The 22,996-nt window shown below is 35.0% G+C and overlaps 1 protein-coding gene across 2 annotated transcripts in view; it reads right to left on the reverse strand.

Moving 5' to 3' along the window:
- ST8SIA4 (ST8 alpha-N-acetyl-neuraminide alpha-2,8-sialyltransferase 4) overlaps window positions 1–22,996 on the reverse strand; it is a 106,140-nt gene that overhangs the window by 29,453 nt on the left and 53,691 nt on the right. Inside the window, exon 5 of one of the 2 annotated variants that reach the window (XM_022592163.2) lies at window positions 17,517–17,592. The exons of the other annotated variant lie outside the window; for it this stretch is intronic. Coding sequence (XP_022447871.1) covers window positions 17,523–17,592 — 70 coding nt within the window. The 3' untranslated portion in view covers window positions 17,517–17,522. The remainder of the gene's footprint in view (window positions 1–17,516; window positions 17,593–22,996) is intronic. 2 annotated transcript variants of the gene reach the window in all.

The raw sequence follows: 22,996 nt of genomic DNA on the forward strand, positions 1-22,996 counted from the left end.
AACTGATTTTTCTAAAGTACAATTAAATAGGATAAAGAGATACAAAATCTTATGTGTTTATTATTTATGCTGTACTATTGAGTACAACAGTGATATTTTTGCAATCTTTGGCCATGAATGTGAAACATTAAAGATAAGGGGCACGTGTAGCTCAGTCTAAGAGTTTAGCTCTTTATAAAAATTTTTAAAATGTTGGATAAGACTTGTTCCAAGGGACAAACAAGTGAAAGGCAGCAGAGTTTAGCAAGATGTATCACTGTGCAGTAGTTACAGGCACACTGGAGCCAGACTGATGGAGTTCAATGCCCATTGCTAGAACTTACTGTATGAGCTTGTACAAGATGTTTAACTTTGTTGTGTCTTACTCCATCATCATCACTCCATCATCAGTAATATTTACCTTATAGGTTTGTTATAGAGACTAAATAAGTTAAAGTTTGTAAAGTAGCACAAAAAATGCCTGACACATAGTACTATACTATTTATTGTTGAAAATAATAAAAATAAGAAAGCAAGTTTTTAAAGCTCAATCCATTTTTAAGTTAGAAACTGGGAATATGCAGCAGATATCTATATAAAACAAAGACTTTATTCTTCTGAATCCAAGAAACCCCTTCAAAGTCTTAAGAGACCTCGGGGCTTCCCTGGTGGCACAGTGGTTGAGAGTCCGCCTGCCAATGCAGGGGACACAGGTTTGTGCCCCGGTCTGGGAAGATCCCACATGCCGTGGAGCGGCTGGGCCCATGCGGCTGGGCCTGTGAGCCATGGCCACTGAGCCTGCGCGTCTGGAGCCTGTGCTCCGCAGTAGGAGAGGCCACAACAGTGAGAGGCCTGCGTATCGCAAAAAAAAAAAAAAAGTCTTAAGAGACCTATTTTATGTCTTGTAATATCTCTGGGTGGTAATATATTGTAATAATGTTTGTGAGTTTAGGCAAGCAGTCAAGGACACTTCATCAAGAGTGATATGGAGAATCACTGTTGTGTTATTTAGACAAAGATATCCTTTAGAATGACTGCGTTATATTTGTCTACGTGTGTGTACGTGTGTGTGCGCATGTGTATAGACATGCAAAAAGTATATGTGTGCAAATACAACTAAAATTAATTTTTAAAAGAGATACAGACAAATGATTTCTACAGAGGATTAAGTACATAGTCATATGTATTTACATAACCATACTTGCATATGACTTCAAATCTATGTATTATTTTTTATTACATTTGCTTAGGTTGTAACTATAAGTAGTGTTTCAAGAACAAATTGCTGAAAATATAGTATGACCAACACATCAGTTCTTAAAATTTAGACCCATAGTTTCTCAAAATAAATCTTACTGTAAATACATATAGGACTGACTTTGAGTGTCCACTGACAACTCCCTTTAACGGTATGAGTTGAAACTGAAGTTCCTGGTTTTACCAGTGGATCATTAGCTACATTAAATAAATATATTTATATGTTATAAATTACTTTTAGAAATATTTCTCTGTTTTGCATTTATGCTCCAGTCCTTCAGCAACCACTTAACTTTGAAGGTCTACTATCTGCCAGGTACTCTGCTGGGGAGCAAGTGCAGAGCAGGACATGCTCTTATCTTAAAAAGAGACTTAAAAAAAAAAAGAGACATAAAATCCACCTATTAGGAGGATTAAATGAAAGAATAAATGTTCAGTAAATGGAGTTATTCTTATTGCTATTGTCCTTCCTCCTGTGCAGAGACACAGAACTCTTCTCCAGCGTATTTTCCAGTCTGCATCCTGCTTCATCGTATTCTTTTTTCCTTCAGTCTCCACTACTTCTGCTCTACTACTTAACCTTCCACTGGAGTTGGAGTCCAGTTATTAGCTAGAGTGCTCCTAGATGGGTCAGATGTGTTTATTTCTGAGGGGACCACCCCAAAAAATCATTTTAGTTTTAAAATTCTCATCCGACTTGATCTAACTTTTCTACATTTTTTTTTGCAGGGGGGATAGATGGGTGACATAGGAATTGAGACATAATAGGAATCTGTATATGCAAGTGAAAAATATTGGAGTATACTCTCAGGATCTAGTACCATAATTTGGTCTAAAACACTGATTCTTGAAAACACTTAGCATTTACCTCTGAGTTCTAAACAGAAACTAGTTTTGTTTAAATACAACACTATTCATATTGGTCTAAATAGATACCAATTATCAATAACAGAGACTTCATATCTAGATAAGTTAAATATGTTGTGTTCATTCATTCTTGAAGTAAGAGCTCAGATACAAATCAGTCCATGCTTTAGGTTTTATCTTTTTTTTTTTTAACTTATCTCCACATGGACTAGTTTTTCCTTTCGAGGCTCTGTAGGCATACCACAGTTTTTGCAATTAGACCTAAAATGTGCTAGTGTATATCTGGGACATATGTCTGAGGGAAGCCTTCCCAATTCTTAAAAAATATTGAGGATATTTCTGTATCACAGATGTTTCATTACTAAAGACATTTCAGTATCACAGATGTTTCATTTTCAAATATGCTTTGGACCACAGCAACTATAATAATAAGAAGAAAGATTTGCTATTCCCATCAGTGAAGTGAAGGAAATTGTTCTTATTGTCAGTGTGACTCGCCCTTTTCAGTTAATGTAGGTTAGTGCACTAAAACATATCACAGCGTTCTAAAATATAATATACCCTTAGCTAACTTCCACATCTTTCTGTTTCCTTCTCTTCTTGTTTTTATTGGCCTGCTTTAGACCATCAGTAATTTGCACACAGTTTAACAAATCAGCCTTTAAAATAATCTTATAGGCTCTTGTTACCCAATACAAGACTAATTTTATGAAAATACAGCTCTGATCTTATCACTTCCTGCTCACAAACCTCTCCTGATTCTCTACTTTCAAAAGAATAAAGTTCCTTGTTACACGTTTCAAAGCTTTCTAGAATCTTACACTAGTCAAACTCTTTAGTAAACTGTCTCACTCTCTTACTCAATTATTCTCTCACTGTTCTTACTCAGTTATTTCTACTCTAATGATTTTGTTCATCTCCTCTCTGTGTCAAGCAATTTTCTTTTACCCTGCTAATCTACCATCTTCAAATAGGGAAATCCAATCCACATTTCAGGGCCCAAAATGCCCCCCTTTTAATAAAATAGCTCATGATTTACATTGATGAAAGTAATGCTTCCCTTTACAACACATTGTATATTCATGCATTCATTCTGTATTTAATCAGGTGCTAGACACTGTGTGATGAATTCAAAGGTGAATAAGGCAAATTCTCTGCCCTCATATTACACAGGCGTCTATTTGGTTGTATTTGTTGTAAGTTTTATATACTATTTTTGGTTAATATCTCACCTTACCCAGAAAAATTGAGAACCCCCTGGAGGGCAGAGATCAAATGAATTGATCTTTATATCCCTGGGTCCTAACAGGGAACTTGCATTTGGAGGAAGGCAGTAGGTCTTCGTTGAAGTGAAGTGAATTCCTAGTCTATTATGGACTTCTGATTCATGATAAATGACACACGGGCTTCTTGGTGATTCATAGTACTATAGCCCTGGTGAGTGGTCTCTAAAATAATCTTACTGGTTTTATTAGACTCCAAAGTGAATACCTAGCATACTAAATTAAATTTTTATTTTAATGCATTTCTGGTGTAAAAGGCACTAGAGAGTACAGATCATGAAATCAAGCTGCATGGCTTGGATTCTGGCTCTGCCTTTTACTAGTTGTGTAAACTTGGTCAAGTTACTTACTTCCTCAGTTTCCTTATGTGGAAAATGAAAGAAACCACAGAACTAGCTTAGTGGGTTGTTTACAAAGTGTGAAAATCACTTGTAATAGTGACTGGTACATAGTGTTACATGAGTGTTATAATATCATACAATGAAATGATTGCAAAAAGGCATCTGTCTTTACACATGTCATTTTCTCTGCCTGTACCACTTTCCCCCCATTCCTTACATTAACTGAAACACCCATTTCTCCAGCAGGTCTTTTTCTTTTAACCGAGCTCCCATTCTCATTTCTTTTAGAAGTGATCCTCCCACAGCATCTTTACCTCCCCCTATCATAGCATTTGTTATACTGTCCTGTAATTTCCTGCTACTAATATAATCATCCAAATGAAGGTGAGAAACGTGTCTTTAGTCCAAGTTGGAACCCCAGACCTGCAAAGTACCTGGCACATAGCATATGTTCAATAAAAGTTGAATGAATGGGTGAAATTAGTAAAGAAAACTGAAGTTTAGGAAATCATCTTAGTCAAGTGAGTACTAATATAATAATAAGGGATATTAGTATAAAATGCAATCTAAATATATAAACATACACAAAATGTATATGTGAATATAATATTGAGGTCTATTTTCAATAAAATTAGAGAAGTCGAAAAAGGAAAGAATAATAAGTAGAAATAAAACATGAAATCCTACAGTGACAAAAGGAGCAACTGTTAATTTGTGGGGATTAGAAAGAGTAGAATAGGGCTTCCCTGGTGGCGCAGTGGTTGAGAATCCGCCTGCCGATGCAGGGGACACGGGCTCGTGCCCCGGTCTGGGAAGATCCCACACGCCGCGGAGCGGCAGGGCCCGTGAGCCATGGCTGCTGAGCCTGCGCGTCCGGAGCCTGTGCTGCGCAACGGGAGGGGCCACGACAGTGAGAGGCCCGCGTACCGCAAAAAAAAAAAAAAAAAAAAAAAAAAAGAGTAGAATAGCTTAGGATTTAGCATTTCTTAAAACTTCACTTGGATATTAAACACAGTAACCTCATGGTTGTCTATCTCACATAAAAAAGAAATGTCCTTACTTTTGACAACACCTGTAATTTGGTATCTAATGGGGACATTAAAACATATTTGCTGGAAGGAATTATTGTGACTTACTTTAATTTGATGGTTTTGAATTTCTGAATGCTTAAAAATTTATTTTCTCCTTCTCAAGTTGTCACGCTTAATGAAATTGACCTATCTTTCTTGAATTAATTTTTTCAAAGCCATAAAACAAAGAAAAATGGGAAGAAGTCTTTCAATTTATATTCTTACACTTATAGCTATAGCACTTTTGCATCCCAAAAGGGATACTAAAGATACTAACTTGGTCTTTTCAATTTGTACACAAAGTTCTCATCACAAATTCTAAGAGACCCATAGGTTTAGATCTATTAGCAAGTGGTCATTTCATTAACTATACAAAGTGACATTTCTCTCTTAGATTATGTGTTACAATAAGAACTATATTTGGTCTTTGTCCCCCAGTTCCTGGCACAGAGCTCCTAAACCTTGGAATTTCCTGAGTGATAGGAGTGTCTTTTGTTCTAAATAAAGGTTACTAACATTAGTACTAAGTTTGTACTAATGAGGTGACTTAAGGTGAGGTCCCTAGATACCTCAGGACTAGTGCTGGTGATTAGAAAGGCCAATTCATTAGAGGGTGAAAAATTTCCACCCACCCCTGACCTCTAGAAAGGGGAGTGGGGCTGCACTGGGGTATAAAAGGTCCTGAACAAGGCTATTCAGAGAGCTCCCTGGCTGGTATACAGTCCAAAGTGCTGAAAGCTCCCAGTCATCCCAGTTTTCCCACTCCCCACTCCATACCTTGCCATATGTATCTCTTCTATTTGGCAGTTCCTGAGTTACATTCCTCATAGTAAACCAGTACTAGTAAGTAAAGTGCTTTCCTGAGCTATATATGTGTCCTAGCAAATTATCAAGCCCAAGGAAGGGGTTGTGGGAACCCTTGATTTACAGCCAGTCTGTCAGAAGTACACAAGACCAGAGACTTGTAATTGGTGTCTGTAGTGGGGAGGCGTGTGGAACTGGGCCGTTCAACTTGAGGGATCTGATGCTAACTCTGGGTAGATTTTGTCAAAATTGAATTGAATTGTTGGACACACAGTTGGCGTCCAGAGAATTAGAGAATTGGTCCTTGGTATCAGAAAGCGCTCCAGAGATTATTGTGTGGGGAGTTAGTCAATTGTTTATGGAAATGTTAGATATTCTGACAGCCAATGTTAGATATTCTATTTATTTTGAAAGATGTTGCCATTTCCCCCAAACATAACCAGATTATGTGGTTGAAGAAATAGGGAAATACATGGGAAAAACATTAATTAAAAGAAAATGTCTTTCAGTCCCAATAAATGTGGCCAGCTGAAATCGGAACATGTATGTTACAGAAGGTAAACACACGACAATTTGCTTCATGCAGTATTGAAATTACTGGTAGTTGAAATATATTTCATATTTATTCTTACCAAATTTTGCACCAGAAGTTTTACTTGTCACTCATGTGAAACGTTAAAGATAAAGTTTACAATGGAAAAAGACATTATGGATGCTGTGGTTGCCAAATACTATTTCAGAAATAACGTAGTAAAAGACAATAGAGATTTACCAACAACTAATGCAGAGCTGTTTCACCTGCCAGGTTTAGAATAGACATATTTCCCCTTTTAGTATGCAGTAGACATATTTATCCATTATTAATATTCACCAGAATGGAAAGATAAACATCAGTTAACTTCAAACCAAATTGATGGAGATATAGAAGTGAAGAGGAAGATAAACTCAGACATCTGGAGTACAGTACATTCTGACAACAGGGTAAGGCGTAAGATGTAATTACTGGTCTCCTATTGGATTTTTTTTAGCCAAAGGTTTTATCTATGTCAATATATTTTATTAGAAGCACGTGCTCTTAATTTAAATAAACCAACAGAAAGAAGGGGAGGTTGCCAGGAGAGAGGGGGAATATCTGAAGAGAGAAATAAGCTTTTCTGCACAGCAAAGGAAACCATAAACAAAGCAAAAAGACAACCTACAGAATGGGAGAAAACATTTGTGAACGATGCGACCAACAAGGCCTTAATTTCCAAAATACGTATACAAACAGCTCATACAACTCAACCACACACACACACACACACACACACACACACACACACCAACCAACCCACCCAATTGAAAACTGGACAGAAGACCTAAATAGACATTTCTCCAAAGAAGAAATACAGATAGCCAATAGGCACATGAAAAGATACTCAACATCGCTAATTATTAGAGAAATGCAAATCAAAAGTACAATGAGGTATCACCTCACAGCAGTCAGAATGGCCATCATTAAAAACTCTACAAATAACAGATGTTGGAAAGGATGTGGAGAAAAAGGAACACTCTCATGCTGTTGGTGGTAATGTAAATTGGTACAGCAACTGTGGAAAGCAGTATGGAGGTTCCTCAGAAAACTAAAAATAGAACTACCATATGATCCAGCAATCCCACTCCTGGGTATGTATCCAGACAAAACTCTAATCCAAAAAGATACATGCACCCCTATCTTCACAGTATTACTACCTACAATAGCTAAGACATGGAAACAACCTAAATGTCCATCAACAGATGAATGGATAAAGAAGATGTGGTACATATATACAATGGAATATTACTCAGCCATAAAAAGGAATGAAATTGGGTCATTTGTTGAGACATAGATGGATCTAGAGACTGTCATACAGAGTGAAGTAAGTCAGAAAGAGAAAAACAAATATCATATGTATCCCTTATATGTGGAGTCTAAAATATGACACAAATGAACCTATCTACAATACAGAAACAGACTTGTGGAAATAGAGAGCAGACTTGTGGTTGCCAAGTGGGAGGGGGCTAGGAGAGGGATGGAGGGGCAGGTTGGGGTCAGCAGATGTAAGCTATTAGATATGAAATGGATAAACAACAAGGTCCTACTGTATAGTACAGACAACTATATTCAGTATCCTATGATAAAACCATAGGATATTATTTTCCATGATGGAAAAGAATATAGATAGAAAAAGAATGTATATATATGTATAACTGAATCACTTTGCTGTAAGCAGAAATTAACACAATATTGTAAATCAACTATACTTCAATAAAAAAAGAAATAAGCTTTTCTTAATTACCCAAAGGGTAATTTATTGAACCTGTTTTTCAGTGATGCATTAATTAGAGCCAAGCCTTGTTGAGCACTTATAATGTGTCAGGCACTAATCTCTATGCTTTACATATAACTCAAATGATCCTCTCAGCAACCCTATGAAGTAGATATTCTTAATAAGCCCATTTTACAGATCAGAAACCTAAAGCATAATGAGCATGAAGAACTGGCCCAAAGTAAGAGTAGGTAAGCTGTGGAACTGGGAAATAATAAATGATCTCCCTCCAGAGTCTGTGCCCTAAAAATTATGTTGAGCTGAATCTTAGTAATGCTATTAATTTGGCCATGCCATTTTTAGTTGGATGTTTTTAGTTACATGAATTCAATTTGAAATTTAAAAAATAAATTACTAAAAAGTAAAATGTGACTGAGGGTCCAATACTCCATGTTTTAATTTTCATGGCCATTATTCTGAGATTAGTTATTGGGCATGTTGCATTAACTAATAAATATTGCAGAGAAGTAGAAATACTTCTAAAATCTAAAGTAGAAAAAAAGGTTAACATGCTTTTCTCAGTTAAATCGATTGTACTCCTTATTAAGTATAACCTGAAATTAAACAACTTTCACTTTTCTATGGCAAATGTTAAATCCCAAGTTGACTTCTTAACTTGTTAAATCCCAAGTTAACTTAACTTGTCAAAGTTATCATTCTCTATCTCTGAAGGGGACAAATAATTTTAGGAATAAAAAATAATTTAAACAATCAACTTGAATTGTGCATGATTAGAAAAAACATTTCTAGAAAGTATTTTATCATCTCTGGATTCTGCTTCTACTTAGATTTGGCAGAAATAACACTGATACTTGGGAAAGAATAAAATCCATCAGAGAAAATTGCTACTGTTCTGTGCTGACATTAAAGTGGAATACTTTGGAGACCAACTTTCCAATTCCTAGGTCAACACACTCCTATGTCAGTTATTATCACTATTGACTTTACTCACAGGAGCTCTAATGGAAGTTTAGGGAATTTTCTCGTTAGTGCTAAAACACACACACACACGCACACACACATACACACGCATACTCATTATACCTGAGGAAAATAAGAGGCCATTCTGATTATTAGCTCTACTTTCACTTGTAAAATCCGAGTCATCGTAAGTGTCAGAGGTACTTCGGGAGTCAATGCTGAATTGGTTTACAAAGAAAGAAAGAAAAAAGATAGGACAGATATATGATGGATAGGTAGATACATAGCTAGATACATAGATATATGATAGACAGGTAGGTAGGTAGTAGATAGATTCCTGCAGCTTTATTTTCCATATTTTCTTCAAATTTGGGGAGAACGCATAAAACAAAATCATAAGCCAATTTATATCTTAGTCTTATGCACCCATTTCTATACCCAAATTCTGTCTTGAGGATAATTCTAAAATATTAAAACATAGGAAATTTTACTTTTATGTTCTTTTTTTTCTCACTGCTACCCCAAACTCAAAGTCCTAACCTTCTTCAAACCACTGGGAAAAAGAGATGATTTCCTTTATGTGATAGGTGAAAAACTATAAATAACAGAAGATAGAGTTCAACAACTGTGCCAAGTGATTCTCCCAGCACAACACACACATATACATACACACACGTGTGTGCACACACATGTTCTTCCATTTTGCCAGTGTTCTCACAGACAAAATAAAATAAATGGTGTTCACAGGTCCTGTAAGCAGCAGGAACCTTTCACTAGGACTTAAGTGTTCAAATCCAAAACTTATTGTTCTTGTTTTTCCTAAATCAAATACTATATTTGCTGTTTCTTATTGCTTCTCTCAAGCAGGTAAGACAATTAATGGAAACGAATGGCACAGATTTGCTGTCTATAACACTTACTGGTTCTGTGGTATTGGACAAGCCATCTCCCAGCACCAGTGGTGAAATATTGTAGATGCAATGGTTACAATGGAACGACATTCAACCATGGAATGAATTTAAGAGATTTTAGGTGCAATGTCCACTATACTATTTTGTCTGTACAGCTCTATAAAATCAGTTTTCTTGACAAAAATCATCCTCCTCAATTATAAGGTTAAAACTGCTAAAAAACAGAGTAATGATGAATTCTGTATGATCTCAAGTATTTCTGTAAAAGGTTTGGTTCTAATTCTCTTTGCTGAGATGCTTTTTTATGGAATAAGGAGGAAACAATATTTCAGTTTCTTAACCTAAAACATCTCAGAAATAAATAACTAGGAGTTATAGTAAAACGAAGAGTAAATGAAATATTTTTCCTATAAATCTGAACTGCTACTTTGCACACATACTTTCTTTCTATTTAGAAATGAATCTTAATCTGTAATAACAATTAATTCAATTAGTTCAATAGAAAACTCCATTAGAGTTCTGGAATATCTAGTACCTAATATAGAATTGGATGCACATTAACACACACATATATACAAACGTGTAAATATATAAATTTGTTATAGTATTTTAATCATGTGTTATCAAGTATTAAAACTTATTTCTGTTTTCTTTATAACATTTTTACCAAAAACTATTTTTTATTCCTATATTTTTAGTTATGACTAAAGGAAATGACAATAAAATTTTACTTTCTCAGATAGGTTATTGTCATTTTTACATATTATTTTTGTTTTTAGGTTATGTCATTAAGAAATCAAAATTTTCCAATTATGTAAGTAAACATATTTCTTACCTGTGAGAATCAATGTCAAAGCTACCAAGTTTCTAGGATAAAATGGAAAATTTTCACTCTTGTCAAAATGCTTTCAAGCTTTTATAATAGAGAAATTAGAACATAAGAATTTTGCCATATCATAACTATCATTAATAAGATTAGGAGTTCCTACATTTTAGAAAAAAGAATATGTAGGTAAATAATAAGTTTAGAGTACATATTCATTTCTGAGAAACATCATAAATTGAATGCCATTCAAAGCATTTAGCCAGGCCAAACTCAATAGCAGGGATAAGAAGTTGAGTACTTTTTCTTTAGTCAATAACATTCAGAGACTCCACTTTAGAAATTATCATATAAGTGATCCATTATGCATGCTTATATTTGATTAGAATAATAAGCTAAAGAGATGAATTATATAAAAGTGATTGATTTGTCTTTTATATATATATCAGTGCTGTCAGTGCATTTTCATTAGCTGATCTAAACAATGATGACAGATACAATAAAAAGAAAATATTCTAGTAAGTGAGATAGACATTCCTGATAGAGTTGCCTGTGTGACAGAAAGGATTTTGTTTAATAAGCATGTATTGCTAGTGGCCTGAATTTCTCTGTAATATACACAAGATTCTCCTTGAATCATACATGTATTCTGGTTTGCTGGAGGTGGCTCTTAATGATTCACAAGAGCCATTGTTAAATTTTCTTGAATTTTATGAGCTGGTTGACGTCTCATAAGTAGGCTGAAATTGGACATGGTGGGAGTGTTTACACTATGGAAATCAGCAAATGCTATAATCCAGGTTTGTCTGTTTTCCTAGAGAGCTGATTATTAAACATTTATTAGCACACACTGCCTGAAAAGAACCTCTATTGGTGAAATGCTGAGTAATTTTCTGCAACTATTCCACAACCAGTTTCTTAAGATAGTGAAAAGAACATGACATTTGGTATCAAAAGATGGATGTTTGAGACTAAGCTACTGTATGTACAGTCTCAGTAAGTCACTTAACCTGCCCATATATGCATTAATGTCATTATTTTTAGTGAGGCCTTTGATTAGATAATATGCAAAGTTTTCTCCAGTTCTAAGACTGTCTGAATCAATTGCCATATATGTTTATACCTCATTCTCCCCCCCATGAGTAGAACAATGAAACTAATGGTTAAGAGCTGGATAAAGCAGAGAACCAAGATAAGTTAATTAGGGTAATTGTCAGGATGGAAGAAACAAAGGGGTGTGTGTCTGGTGAAGACTGGATGTCTTCAACAACGCCTAGACACAGAAGACAGGACAACTCAGCTCTGGCTCACAGTTATCTTGAAGAAGTGAAGGTCCAGTATTGCCAGATCTTCTGATATTTAAAGAATCAACAGAAATTGAAATTTTTATTTGAAAGCTCATGGCTCTGAAATATTAGCAAAAAATTTCATTTTTAAATATCTGTGTTGTTAAACAAGTCAGCGGACTGGTCAGTCATCAGTTTGATATCCCTATTCCATAAACAGGAAGAGGAACAGAAACAACAATAGGGTGTTTCTACAAGAGAAATGAAAGAAATCAGGTATTTTAATGAAAACCAACATTATATTACTTATACCACTAACAAAGAGATGAGTGCCAAATAGACACCGAAAACAATATATTTAAAAGAATCTGTCTTGACCAGAAATAATATCTAAATTATACTTTTCTCATTCCAGTCCAAACATTAGTACCTGATTATGTTGGGAATACTACAGGGAGTACTAGAGAAAAAAACCTGTTAAATTAAATACTAAGATAAAACAGTATAACAAGTTGTTTGCTTATTTACCTATAAGAATGCAATTAGTTTAATCTGAATTAAAAATAAAGACTTAAAATAAAGACTTGAGTCCAGAGATTCAAGTCTAAGTCATCAACATTGTAGCTAGTTAGAATATATTCTCTGGTACTTTTCTCAGGTATATCTTCATGAACATTTGCTTTGTATGGACTAATAAACGTGTACGATAGAAAACATAATTGTCACTAGGTAATTTCAGCAAATTGTGAAACAATGTCATCCACATTAAGCTTCCCAGCAAAACTGTTTAAACTATGTTGACAAAGCTAGTTCTTAAAACAGATTATTTTTTATTCCTATAGCCTTTCACCAACTTAGAATGTGCAAGAATTGATATTTAGTTATAATACAAATTTCACTGGTTCTCTGGACAAATAATTTTAAAGCTCCTTATGGTATTTCAATTTTCACTTAAAATAAAATATTTCAAATTTAGATGGTTTGACTTTTACAAATAATATGGCACACCATCAATCAATTTTCTAGAAGAGATCTTGATTTTGCTCTGCAGATGTCAGCTGAAAGCCTGAGCAGATAAATGAACTTAAATTTAATGAAATGCTTCAGAACCCTCCTATAAGATTTGTGTTATCTCTTTTGGAGTTGGAAAAAAAATTGGAATTCTATTTTAGAATTACTTTAAAACTTGTGCCTGAAGTTTGGGGTATAAATCCTTAGCTAGACACACAGTTTATTTGGTTGTTTCCTCTTCTTGTCTATGAAAAATAATTTTCTTTTATCTCCTGCCAGGAAACACAGGCCAGAAACAGCTCAAGATCTGTGATAACATATAAACAGGAATGAATTCACTTTCTGAATATCATTTTGGTAAAGAGTACAAAGCTACATAAATTAATAGGTTTTATTGAAAAATCATACATCCAAAAGAAATGATAAAATGGCACAAATATTATCATACTAATATAAAGCTACATTTTTCTATAAAGATATGGGTGGAAAGTGAGCTGCTGGCATCAGCAGTTCTGGCTCTGCTACTATCTGCATGTCTAGCCTTGGATCAGACTGGCTCTCAATGGCCTGCTTTGTAAAATAAGGGGTTTAGCTCGATTATGTCAAAGGATCACTACAGTCTCTTCAAGATATATTAATTAGCTATGCATAACATATTTATATATTTTAAAAATTATATCCTTTAAATATTTTCACTACACCTCAAATCTTTTTTTAACTATTCCTGATCCCGAACTTTATATTATATGCGGTTTTATCAGTGAGACACAGCAAAATTTTCTGATTGTGAAACGACAATCTTCAATGCTTTTCAAATGGGTTAAAATTTTCTAAGCAGTTATGAACTTCCTTGCACCTTTTTTAAGATTTTCAAATATTTTATACTTATTTTAGGGAGGAATAGAGTGCTATTTTTAAAGAAATCCAAAGCAAAGGATATACTTGCTTGATGAACATACATAAATACATGGTGATTTTAGAGCTTCCTTTAGGGTTAAAGATGGGGGATTTTCAAAGAAACTACAAAACTTGTTTTCAATGTATTACTACAATGAAATGAAGAACAAGCTATGAAAATGTTCCCTAATATCATCAACCATCAGCTTGTTTAGAAAGTCCCCAATCAAACCTAAGTGTTAAAAGGTCCAGAACACTGAGTGAGGATGCCAAATTCCCCAAGCAGGTCATTTCATCATGAGTCACAAGGCTCGAGCAATGCAGTCATTTCCTAGCACACTAACTGCTGGAGAGGAAACTGCATGCCTCCATCATCTCCTGGCCAGTCAGGGCAGCATCACATTTGAATTGTCTGGTCTGCCTTTCAGTCTCCTTCCCAGAAAGCCTGTGCTTGCTCTTCTGACTTTCCTGTCCCCAGGTTTCTTAAGGATATAAGAAAGCCAGTCTCCAAAGTTTTCCTATTATATAGATCCAAAAGAATAAAGTGAATGAAAATAGTGGTGTGTCACCTTTTTTTTCTTTTTCTTTTGTAATTGTTTCTTCCTCTTCTATTCTCCAGTACATCCCTGCCATCCACCTAATCTATTTGCAGTCCCAGTATGCCTCCTCCTCATATTGTGTCTCACACGCTGTGAAAAATCCAAGGACTTAGTTCCTGTGCACACCAAGTAAAATGAGAAAACCAGAACAAGGGAAATGTCAAACCCACCATATATCATGGTGGACAAAGAAGAGAGATTCATAAATCCATCTGAATAAAATTTTGTTCTGTTACCTTGAATTATTTCTAAACAGGTTACTCATTTTAGTAGTTGTATACCTGTTTCCTTTTATCACCTTCCATCCCTTTCTAGAATAAATTTTAGCATGTGGAATCACTGTTCAGATCTTGAAGCTTTTTGTAAATTGGGATTCTGATGTATAGTCTTTTATTAAAAATCAAGCCATAACGTATCGAAGTCATTCTGTTTAGTTCTTTCAAAAGAGGACTATTGGGCTTCCCTGGTGGCGCAGTGGTTGAGAGTCCACCTGCCGATGCTGGGGACACGGGTTTGTGCCCCGGTCTGGGAAGATCCCACATGCCGCGGAGCGGCTGGGCCCGTGAGCCATGGCCACTGAGCCTGCGCGTCCGGAGCCTGTGCTCCGCAACGGGAGAGGCCACAACAGTGAGAGTCCTGTGTACCGCAAAACAAAAAACAAACAAAAAAAAAACCAGGACTATTATGCAGTATTTAGCTATGATACAACTAGAGAACAGGCACTACTGTGAGTTCTTGGTCTATACGCCTAGCTAAGCTTTAATCCAGCTTGGAAACTGTTTTGTGCATCTCTGCTCAGTGATCCCGCTCAGCTCATATATCCCACTGGAGATATTCTAGGCATTTGCCAAATCCCTTGGGCTAGCATTTCCAAATTACCTTGTCTCTTCCTTAAATGAATCTCTGGATTACGAAGGAGGGGATTCCATCACTTGAGGAAGCCCATGCTTTTGTTACTTTCTCTGCAGCTTCAGACCTAGCCCAGCTCCTGGCACAGGATGCATCTATAAGCGTTGAAGGGGTAAACATGCAGAAACACATCTATTCATATCTTCCAAATGTGGAATTAAGTAATTTAAAGTATTTTTCCACTTCAGTATAAACTTTTTAATGAAAAACTTTGTATTTCATTTTTTTGTGCACTCTGATAGGAATGCCATGCTTTCTGCATTACTAAAATATTTGTATGAAACATATTCTGTGTTAATTATTTCCCATAAAATAATTAGCTTACTAATTTGGAAACTGACAGCAGTACAGTTGTAGGCATCTGTTCTAGGGAAAAAAGAAAGACAATATTTGCCAGCTGAATAAACTACAAAATGTGCTTAGCAGCACTGATTCTGCCTAGAAGTGACTTTTATTAACGGAGACCTGCTGACGGATTATATGACTACAACACTGTGAATTCACAAAGTATCAATTTCTTTTTCGTTAATGGTGACTACCAAGGAGCAAAAACAAACATGAGAGTTTTGGGAAAGTGCCCATATTCCACCCCAACACTGTTCCTTTAATTTTTATTATTTTAAAATAGATGCTATTTATGACTGTACAATTTTCCCAAGCACTACAGAGAAACAGATATTTTAATGCAAGATCAGGTTGTCATATTGCAAAAATTTTATATATGGCTATAAAATCATTTCTGCAGAAAGTTTGCAGAATTCTGTTGAGAAGAGTAAGATGATCAATGGAATAAAATGCAAAATTATAACTTTAGCTGTAAGTAATAATTTTACTTTAAGTAAGATCCATTGGAGCAAAGGGAAAAAAATGAACTTAAATTCTATTAGACTAAATCATCAAAAAATATTAGTAGTGTAATAAAGAATCCCTTGCATTTTAGATCATGTAAGAATATCCAGATGTCACATGATTGTTTTAGCTATTTAATTTCATCCAAGTTTGAGACTGGCACAAATATCATTGGATACCTGAAACAAGGAAGCTCTAAATCTGAACTCAGTTGCTTGGTGCTACAGCTTTATTAATTCTGGCCAATTCCTCTGATCTTATTGCAAAGGCCAAGGAAACTCAGTCCATATAATTCATTCAGTGGAATCTATACAAGCTAAGTATCCAAGAATTCCTAATTACTTTATTGCACTATTACTTTATTACATTTTATTTTTTAAAGAAGAAGAAATGAATTCTTCCACTGATTTTGCTATCTCTAGACTGACATCAAAGGACAATATTTTCTTCAAAAGCATGCTTTCAATGAGTAATTAGAGACTAGGACAAGCAATATGACCCATACTTTCATTATGAAAACAATTTGGTGTTGACAATGAAAATGTATACTGCCTGAAATAAAACCTGTTTCTTTTTAGTAAGGAATTAATGATAAGATAGCAACTGCCAGCCCAATCTCTCTGCAACACATTTCATTTGACTGCCAACATGGCCACTGGATGACGGTTTGGAGGATAAAAGTTAAAGCAGGGTAGGATTGAGTGATTGTAACTGAGTTCTTAATACGCTAACATTCGACTGATATTCTCTCCAGGAACATTTAATCAGGGAATATAGCTAAATAATACCACTGCTGTGGCAATGAGATCTTATTCTGAAAACTCATGTAAAAGCAAGAATACAGCAGGCATTTAACGAATACAGAGCAGTGACTTGTCACCTACAGTTTTTTGGTACTGACCTTATCTGAGAGACCTAACTTCATGATCCAGCTGGATAAAGATGCACAGACAGGGTAAGAGCAACATTAGCACAGAAATCAGCAGTACTGCTGCTCCCAATGTATATTCATTGGGCCTTTACTATTACTTTCTTTTAATCCCAACAACCTATTTGCCATTAAGTAAAAATTACTTATCAGTTATGTGTACCTTACTGCTTATCGAAGCTGCTCTCTCTCCTGAATATGTGAAGTTTAGGTGGCTATTTCTCATTGAGACAAAAATCTGTTCATATTGTACAGAAGTAAAGTCTTTTGAGGAATCAGGAATCTTTCATGGCATATACAAAAATTCTACCATATAGACGGAAACTTAATTTATGGACAAGGCGTAACAATGGTGTATCAGAAGGCTAAAGTTCTTAAGATATGATAAAAACTATCCGTTCTTAAGAACGGAGAAAATACTTTAGGATTTTACCTTCACTTAGGCCCATGAAGTGAGAGTCCCAGTATAATACCATTTGGAGGAAAGGATTGTGACAGTGAACACTGATCTGAAAAAATAAGTGTAAGAATTTGCAACTTATATAATGTGATTTGACTGGTTTTCAAGATAAACTACTGAACAATATTTCCCACATCTATCAACAAATATACATTGTGTTTAAATACAGTCTTCAGAAAACCATATTGAACCACGAATGCCCTACCTTCAAGGGAGAGCACACTCACTTATTAATACATAAAAAGGAACACCATTCAGCATATTAGTGGGGAACAAAGAACAACCCCTGGCTTCTTGGGATATGCATTGATGAGGACAAGCTGGCAGAGGTATCAGACTCAGATCACTGCCATGTGGTTTCCCTGCCTACCACTGAATATGGGTTGTTACTAGGGTTCTATGGTTTTGATTTTTCTCTTGTCTCTCTGAGCACTCTTCTTCACTTATTTCATCCATGAGGTGTGAAAATGTAAATGTCATTTCTGAAAAGTCAATCCCAGGTATCTGGCTGCAACTGGAATCCGTAGGAAACAGAGCTTCCAGTCTGCCCCTGGCCTATGTGCTTTCCAATTCTTTGTTTGTATATAAACACAAAACCAGAAAGAATTGTTCAAGGGACTTTAAAAATATAGTCAAAAGTCCTTATTCTTGTACAACATCCTTACTTATTCACCCAAATTTTTACATGATTTGGGGGTAAGGCTGAGAAGAGAGAAAAAGAAGAGATGGCCTTTTCCTTGATCTCTTGCCAATAGGAATCATGGTGTGCTGGTGCACAGGCCTTTGAAATATGCAAAAGACTCTCAATAAGTTGTTTCCCACATGATAATTCTAGTGGTCAAGCCCCAAGTCTTCTGCCTTATTCTCTTTGTATACATTACTGTTACTTGGTGTCATTTCAAAGATCTATAGCCATAATTTGGAAGTTGTAGCTTGAGGCTGTGATCATGTGATCAATCATATGAGGAGCTAGAGTTAGCTGACTATGATCAAACAAATGCAAACACTTAACCTAAACTATTTCCTTCAAGCTAAACCACATCTAAATTATTCTGAGGAGCTAAGAAACTGTAAATTTTAAAAGATTTTTGGGATACCTGATTCAATAACAATTCCTCAGCCAACTTAGACTGTACCTAGTCATACGCACTGTTTAAAAATTTATTATTATATATTTGCCTTTTATTTTAAATTCACAACTAATTATTTTAATGTATATAAGAAATCTCTGAATGTGGTCACTTCCAGATCACTTGGATTTAAATTACAATAGCTTTATGCAGATTAATTCAAGATATTCATATTGAATTCAATTCAAGACATTTTGCATACTGATCAGTGTTAGTCTTTTTTCCTTAAAGGTCAGAGAAACAAGGGAATTTCTAAAGTTATTCATGTACTTCCTACCACTCATTACAAGATTGGGTCTTGAGAGTAGAAAGGCAATAAAAGAACAAAAAGCATGTAATGAATACAATCCATGAAGTAAATTCATGAATTTTTCCTGTAGCTCTTAAATATAGCAGTATAAATCTTTGTTCTGAATACTAAATGTCAGTATATGAATTTTAAAAAATGATGAAAATAAATTTCTTTCCTCGGCTAACATGTTTGAAATAACCATTTTCTTCTAGAAAGCATCATAATAAATAAATATATATATAGAGAGAGATTTTGAAAGATAATAATTGAATAACATTAAGTTATTAAATTATGGAACAGGGCTTCCCTGGTGGCGCAGTGGTTGAGAGTCCGCCTGCCGATGCAGGGGACACGGGTTCGTGCCCCGGTCTGGGAAGATCCCACATGCCGCGGAGCGGCTAGGCCCGTGAGCCATGGCCGCTGAGCCTGCGCGTCCGGAGCCTATGCTCCGCAACGGGAGAGGCCACAACAGTGAGAGGCCTGCGTACCGCATAAAAAAAAATAAAAAAAAAATTATGGAACAAAGGCAATTTTCTCAGGTGGCCAGGATGAGTTTGTATATGTTCAGTCTGGATGTTCCCAAGTGTCACACTTCATTATTATGATCCATTTACTTTTTAATTAGAACTTATATTTTGATCCTAACAACTTAGGTAGGTAAAATTTAGTAAGCATTGCTTTCACAGTGTTGTGAATACTGGGCACAAGTTGGTTCTTAATATATACCAGTTGATTAATTAGTAAATTGCTGCAAAGACAAGTTATTCACATTCTATCCTCATTATTTGAGATTCAAGCCTTCTTACTGGCATGGTTTCCTTCTGTTTCAACATAAGCTGAACGGTTAATGTGATTTCCAGTGGTACCCAGATTTATATTAAAAAACCCTTTCCTCCCTTCTGCTTGCTGCCTTGCTTCTTTGATTGCTCTCAATAACTAACCCTAAACCAAATTTCAAAGTCTTTTTCCAGCACAATTTTGCCCTTTTTTCATGACTCCATTCTCTACCCCCTTGCACCTGGGCCCCAGGCCCCACCATAGCAAACACAGGGCTTTCATACTTTTTCTTAGGTATATAAAGGGATGAATAAATCAACCTTTTCTCTCATGAAATATACAATATAAAAAGACAGAGAAAAAAATAATCATACATTTTGATGACTGTTCTGTTTGAAACATACATACCTTGTGAAGAGAATACAGAGAAAGGATACCCAGGTTAATTTCAGAGAAAGGAACGAGAGTGAGGAACTGTGCCCAACTGGAACTAACCTTTAAACTGAAGAAGTAGAAATGATCTAGGTAGAGAAGAGAAAATAAAGCATACCAAGGAGAAACCCCAGGATATGTCAATATCACTGAGTGCCATGAAGGCTTCCCCACTCCTCAGAAGACGCTCTAAATACTTTGCAAAAGCTTTTCATCTCAATGAGAGAGAACCAAGAATTGGGAAACATGTTGGCTAAGGGCAGCCTGGCAGGTCTGTTTTCCACAGGGTCCTGTTTGGGCCATACACCTATGAATGACTTCTCAGATACAAGCCATTTGTATTTTCATATTCCACAATGAAATATGAATGATGGGAGCTGCTAGAAAATAATACCATGACTCAAGGGTAACTAGATTAAGATATCAAGAAACATTGCAGTGCAGAAGGGTGGATATCAGAGTCCCCAGTGAGGGAAGAAATATTCCATCATGGAAATATCATGAGGTTTAAAATACCTATTAAGCAGTTTCTAACTACTCAAAAGCATTAATGAAGGACACACGTTTTATAAAGAAGTATTACAGCTGTGTTGCTCATTAGTCAAAATGGAAACCATATGGAAATGTTTTTGGAATAAGACTAAATTTAAAACAAGTAAGCCATTTTCAGAAAGCATTTGGAGTGAATCTCTCCATTTTCAAAGTTGTTTTTTAAAATTGCTTTTCCTTATGCAACTTTGAGTTGATTCAATACTCTAAAATAATCCACTTGAATAACAGAGGTAATTTACTCAAATTTCCTGAAGTCTACTAATGGTCTGTTTCAGCTTATATTTTTACCGGGGATTCTACTGGAAGCCTGGTCTGATTCAACTTCTTGTGCAAGTACATGCCATTCATATGAATTTAGCCTGCAGAGGATCAACCTAATTTTATACAGCCTTTTATCTCTATACTCATTTAAAAGTGGCAAATTTTCACATCTGAAGTATAAGTTCAGAAACTAAAGTCTGAGACACGGTATTTTTGTGTTAGTCTTAAAACTGGAATAAAAGTTGATGCTGGAAGATGTATAAAATACAACCTGTTTATTTGTAAGAACCATATAGAAAATCATGCGCTGTAACAAAGAAACTAATGTGTGCTTCTTTTCTTTTAATAGAAAAGTATACTTGACCAATAAAATATTTTACAACAGACTGACAGCTACACAGATAGGAGGTGAGCTAGAGATGTCACTTGATATAATTTCTGTAAGGCTTGTTATTCCTTCCTACATTGAAATCTACAAGCTAGGAATTATGAACTTGATCATTACATTGAGAATCAAATACTCAGCTAGTTTACAGGCTGAATGATAAAAGAAAACATCAGTGATTCAGTAAAACCCTGGGAAACTTAGGAGGTTACATTAAGGGATATCCCATTGCTCAACATAATTTTATTTAATAACAAAAATGAAGAAATGAGTACACTGGACATGAAATATTCAGATTAATTAGAATATTATCTTATATTTTGAATAAGAGGAAAAATTTCAAGTTATTTAGACACAGTAATAGTATAAAAGAATACTCAGTCTCCCAATACAAGATGAAATTACTAGAAATAATAAATTCAAGATAGCCAAAAACATAAATATAGAGTGGGAGATTTGCTGTATATTAAGCATGGCAAATCAATTTTTGAAAATCCAAGCGAGGACATGTTGAATATAAATCAACAATGTATCATCATTATAAAAAAAGACAATGTATTATTGAATATTGTTTGATACACTCATGGTCTAGCAGAGCAACTTGCATGGAATAAGTTGTTATATATATATATATATATATCACTAGTATACTGTATTATATAACTGTGTGTTATACATTATATAGTTTGTAAATATATGCAAGATCCGAATAGTATATTAAATATTGTATTTTGTGAGTAATATATAGCATATGTGTACGCTTTTACTTTTCATATATGCAACAAATAAACACTTCTCCAGAAATAATTTTCCATAATTTGCATTTATAGAAAGATCTATGCTTTTTAAAAATTTAATAATTGTAGAAATCCAAAGAAAGAATAACTTCAATAGAATGAATGGCCCCATAACAAAGATATATACTTATCTCTTCTATACCTACTTATATACATATGTATATACACATGCACATATACATATTTGTGTGTGTATATGTGTGTGTGTTTGCCTGTGTGTATTTTTACTGTAAACAGGAAACATTTAGTGAGGGTGGGTTAGCTTAATTATGGTCTTGAAGAACGCAAAGAATATTCAAATTCCTAGACAATATTTAAATTCCAGACTTTAAAGCAGGAATATTTTAGTAAGCTACCTCAGTTAGTGATGATCAAAAGTTAAATGAACCTCCTTTAGGTTACAGAGAAGATATTCCTGAGGACGTTTATGAAAATTAAGTACAAATGCTTGTGGCATTTTGAATATTCATGTGAGTAAGAACAACTAAAGTACAGAACCAGTGAAACTCAAAGCCCAAGGGATCTAAATGATTATTTATGTCAATACCCACAATTCAAAGGCTACAAATCTGAGACTCAAGATTGTAAATAGTCTTGTCTGTGGTCAGAATAAGAAGGGTTTGTTTTGACCTTCTTTGATCAAACTTTTAAGTCATTCTTAATAATTCTGTAAGCCAGTGTTCTCAGCTTGGATCAATGTAAAAACACGTTTTAAAGGGAGTAAGAATATTTTTTCTCAGAACCGGCAAAATACATCTGTGAACTTCAATTTGAGAAACATTGCTGTAGGTCATGAGGGTTATATCAAGCATTTCAAATGAAATTCT

The sequence above is a fragment of the Delphinapterus leucas genome, chromosome 3 (assembly GCF_059928025.1).
Source record: "Delphinapterus leucas isolate spDelLeu-1000000601 "Yukka" chromosome 3, BTC_Dleu_Yukka2, whole genome shotgun sequence".
NCBI lineage: Eukaryota > Metazoa > Chordata > Mammalia > Artiodactyla > Monodontidae > Delphinapterus > Delphinapterus leucas.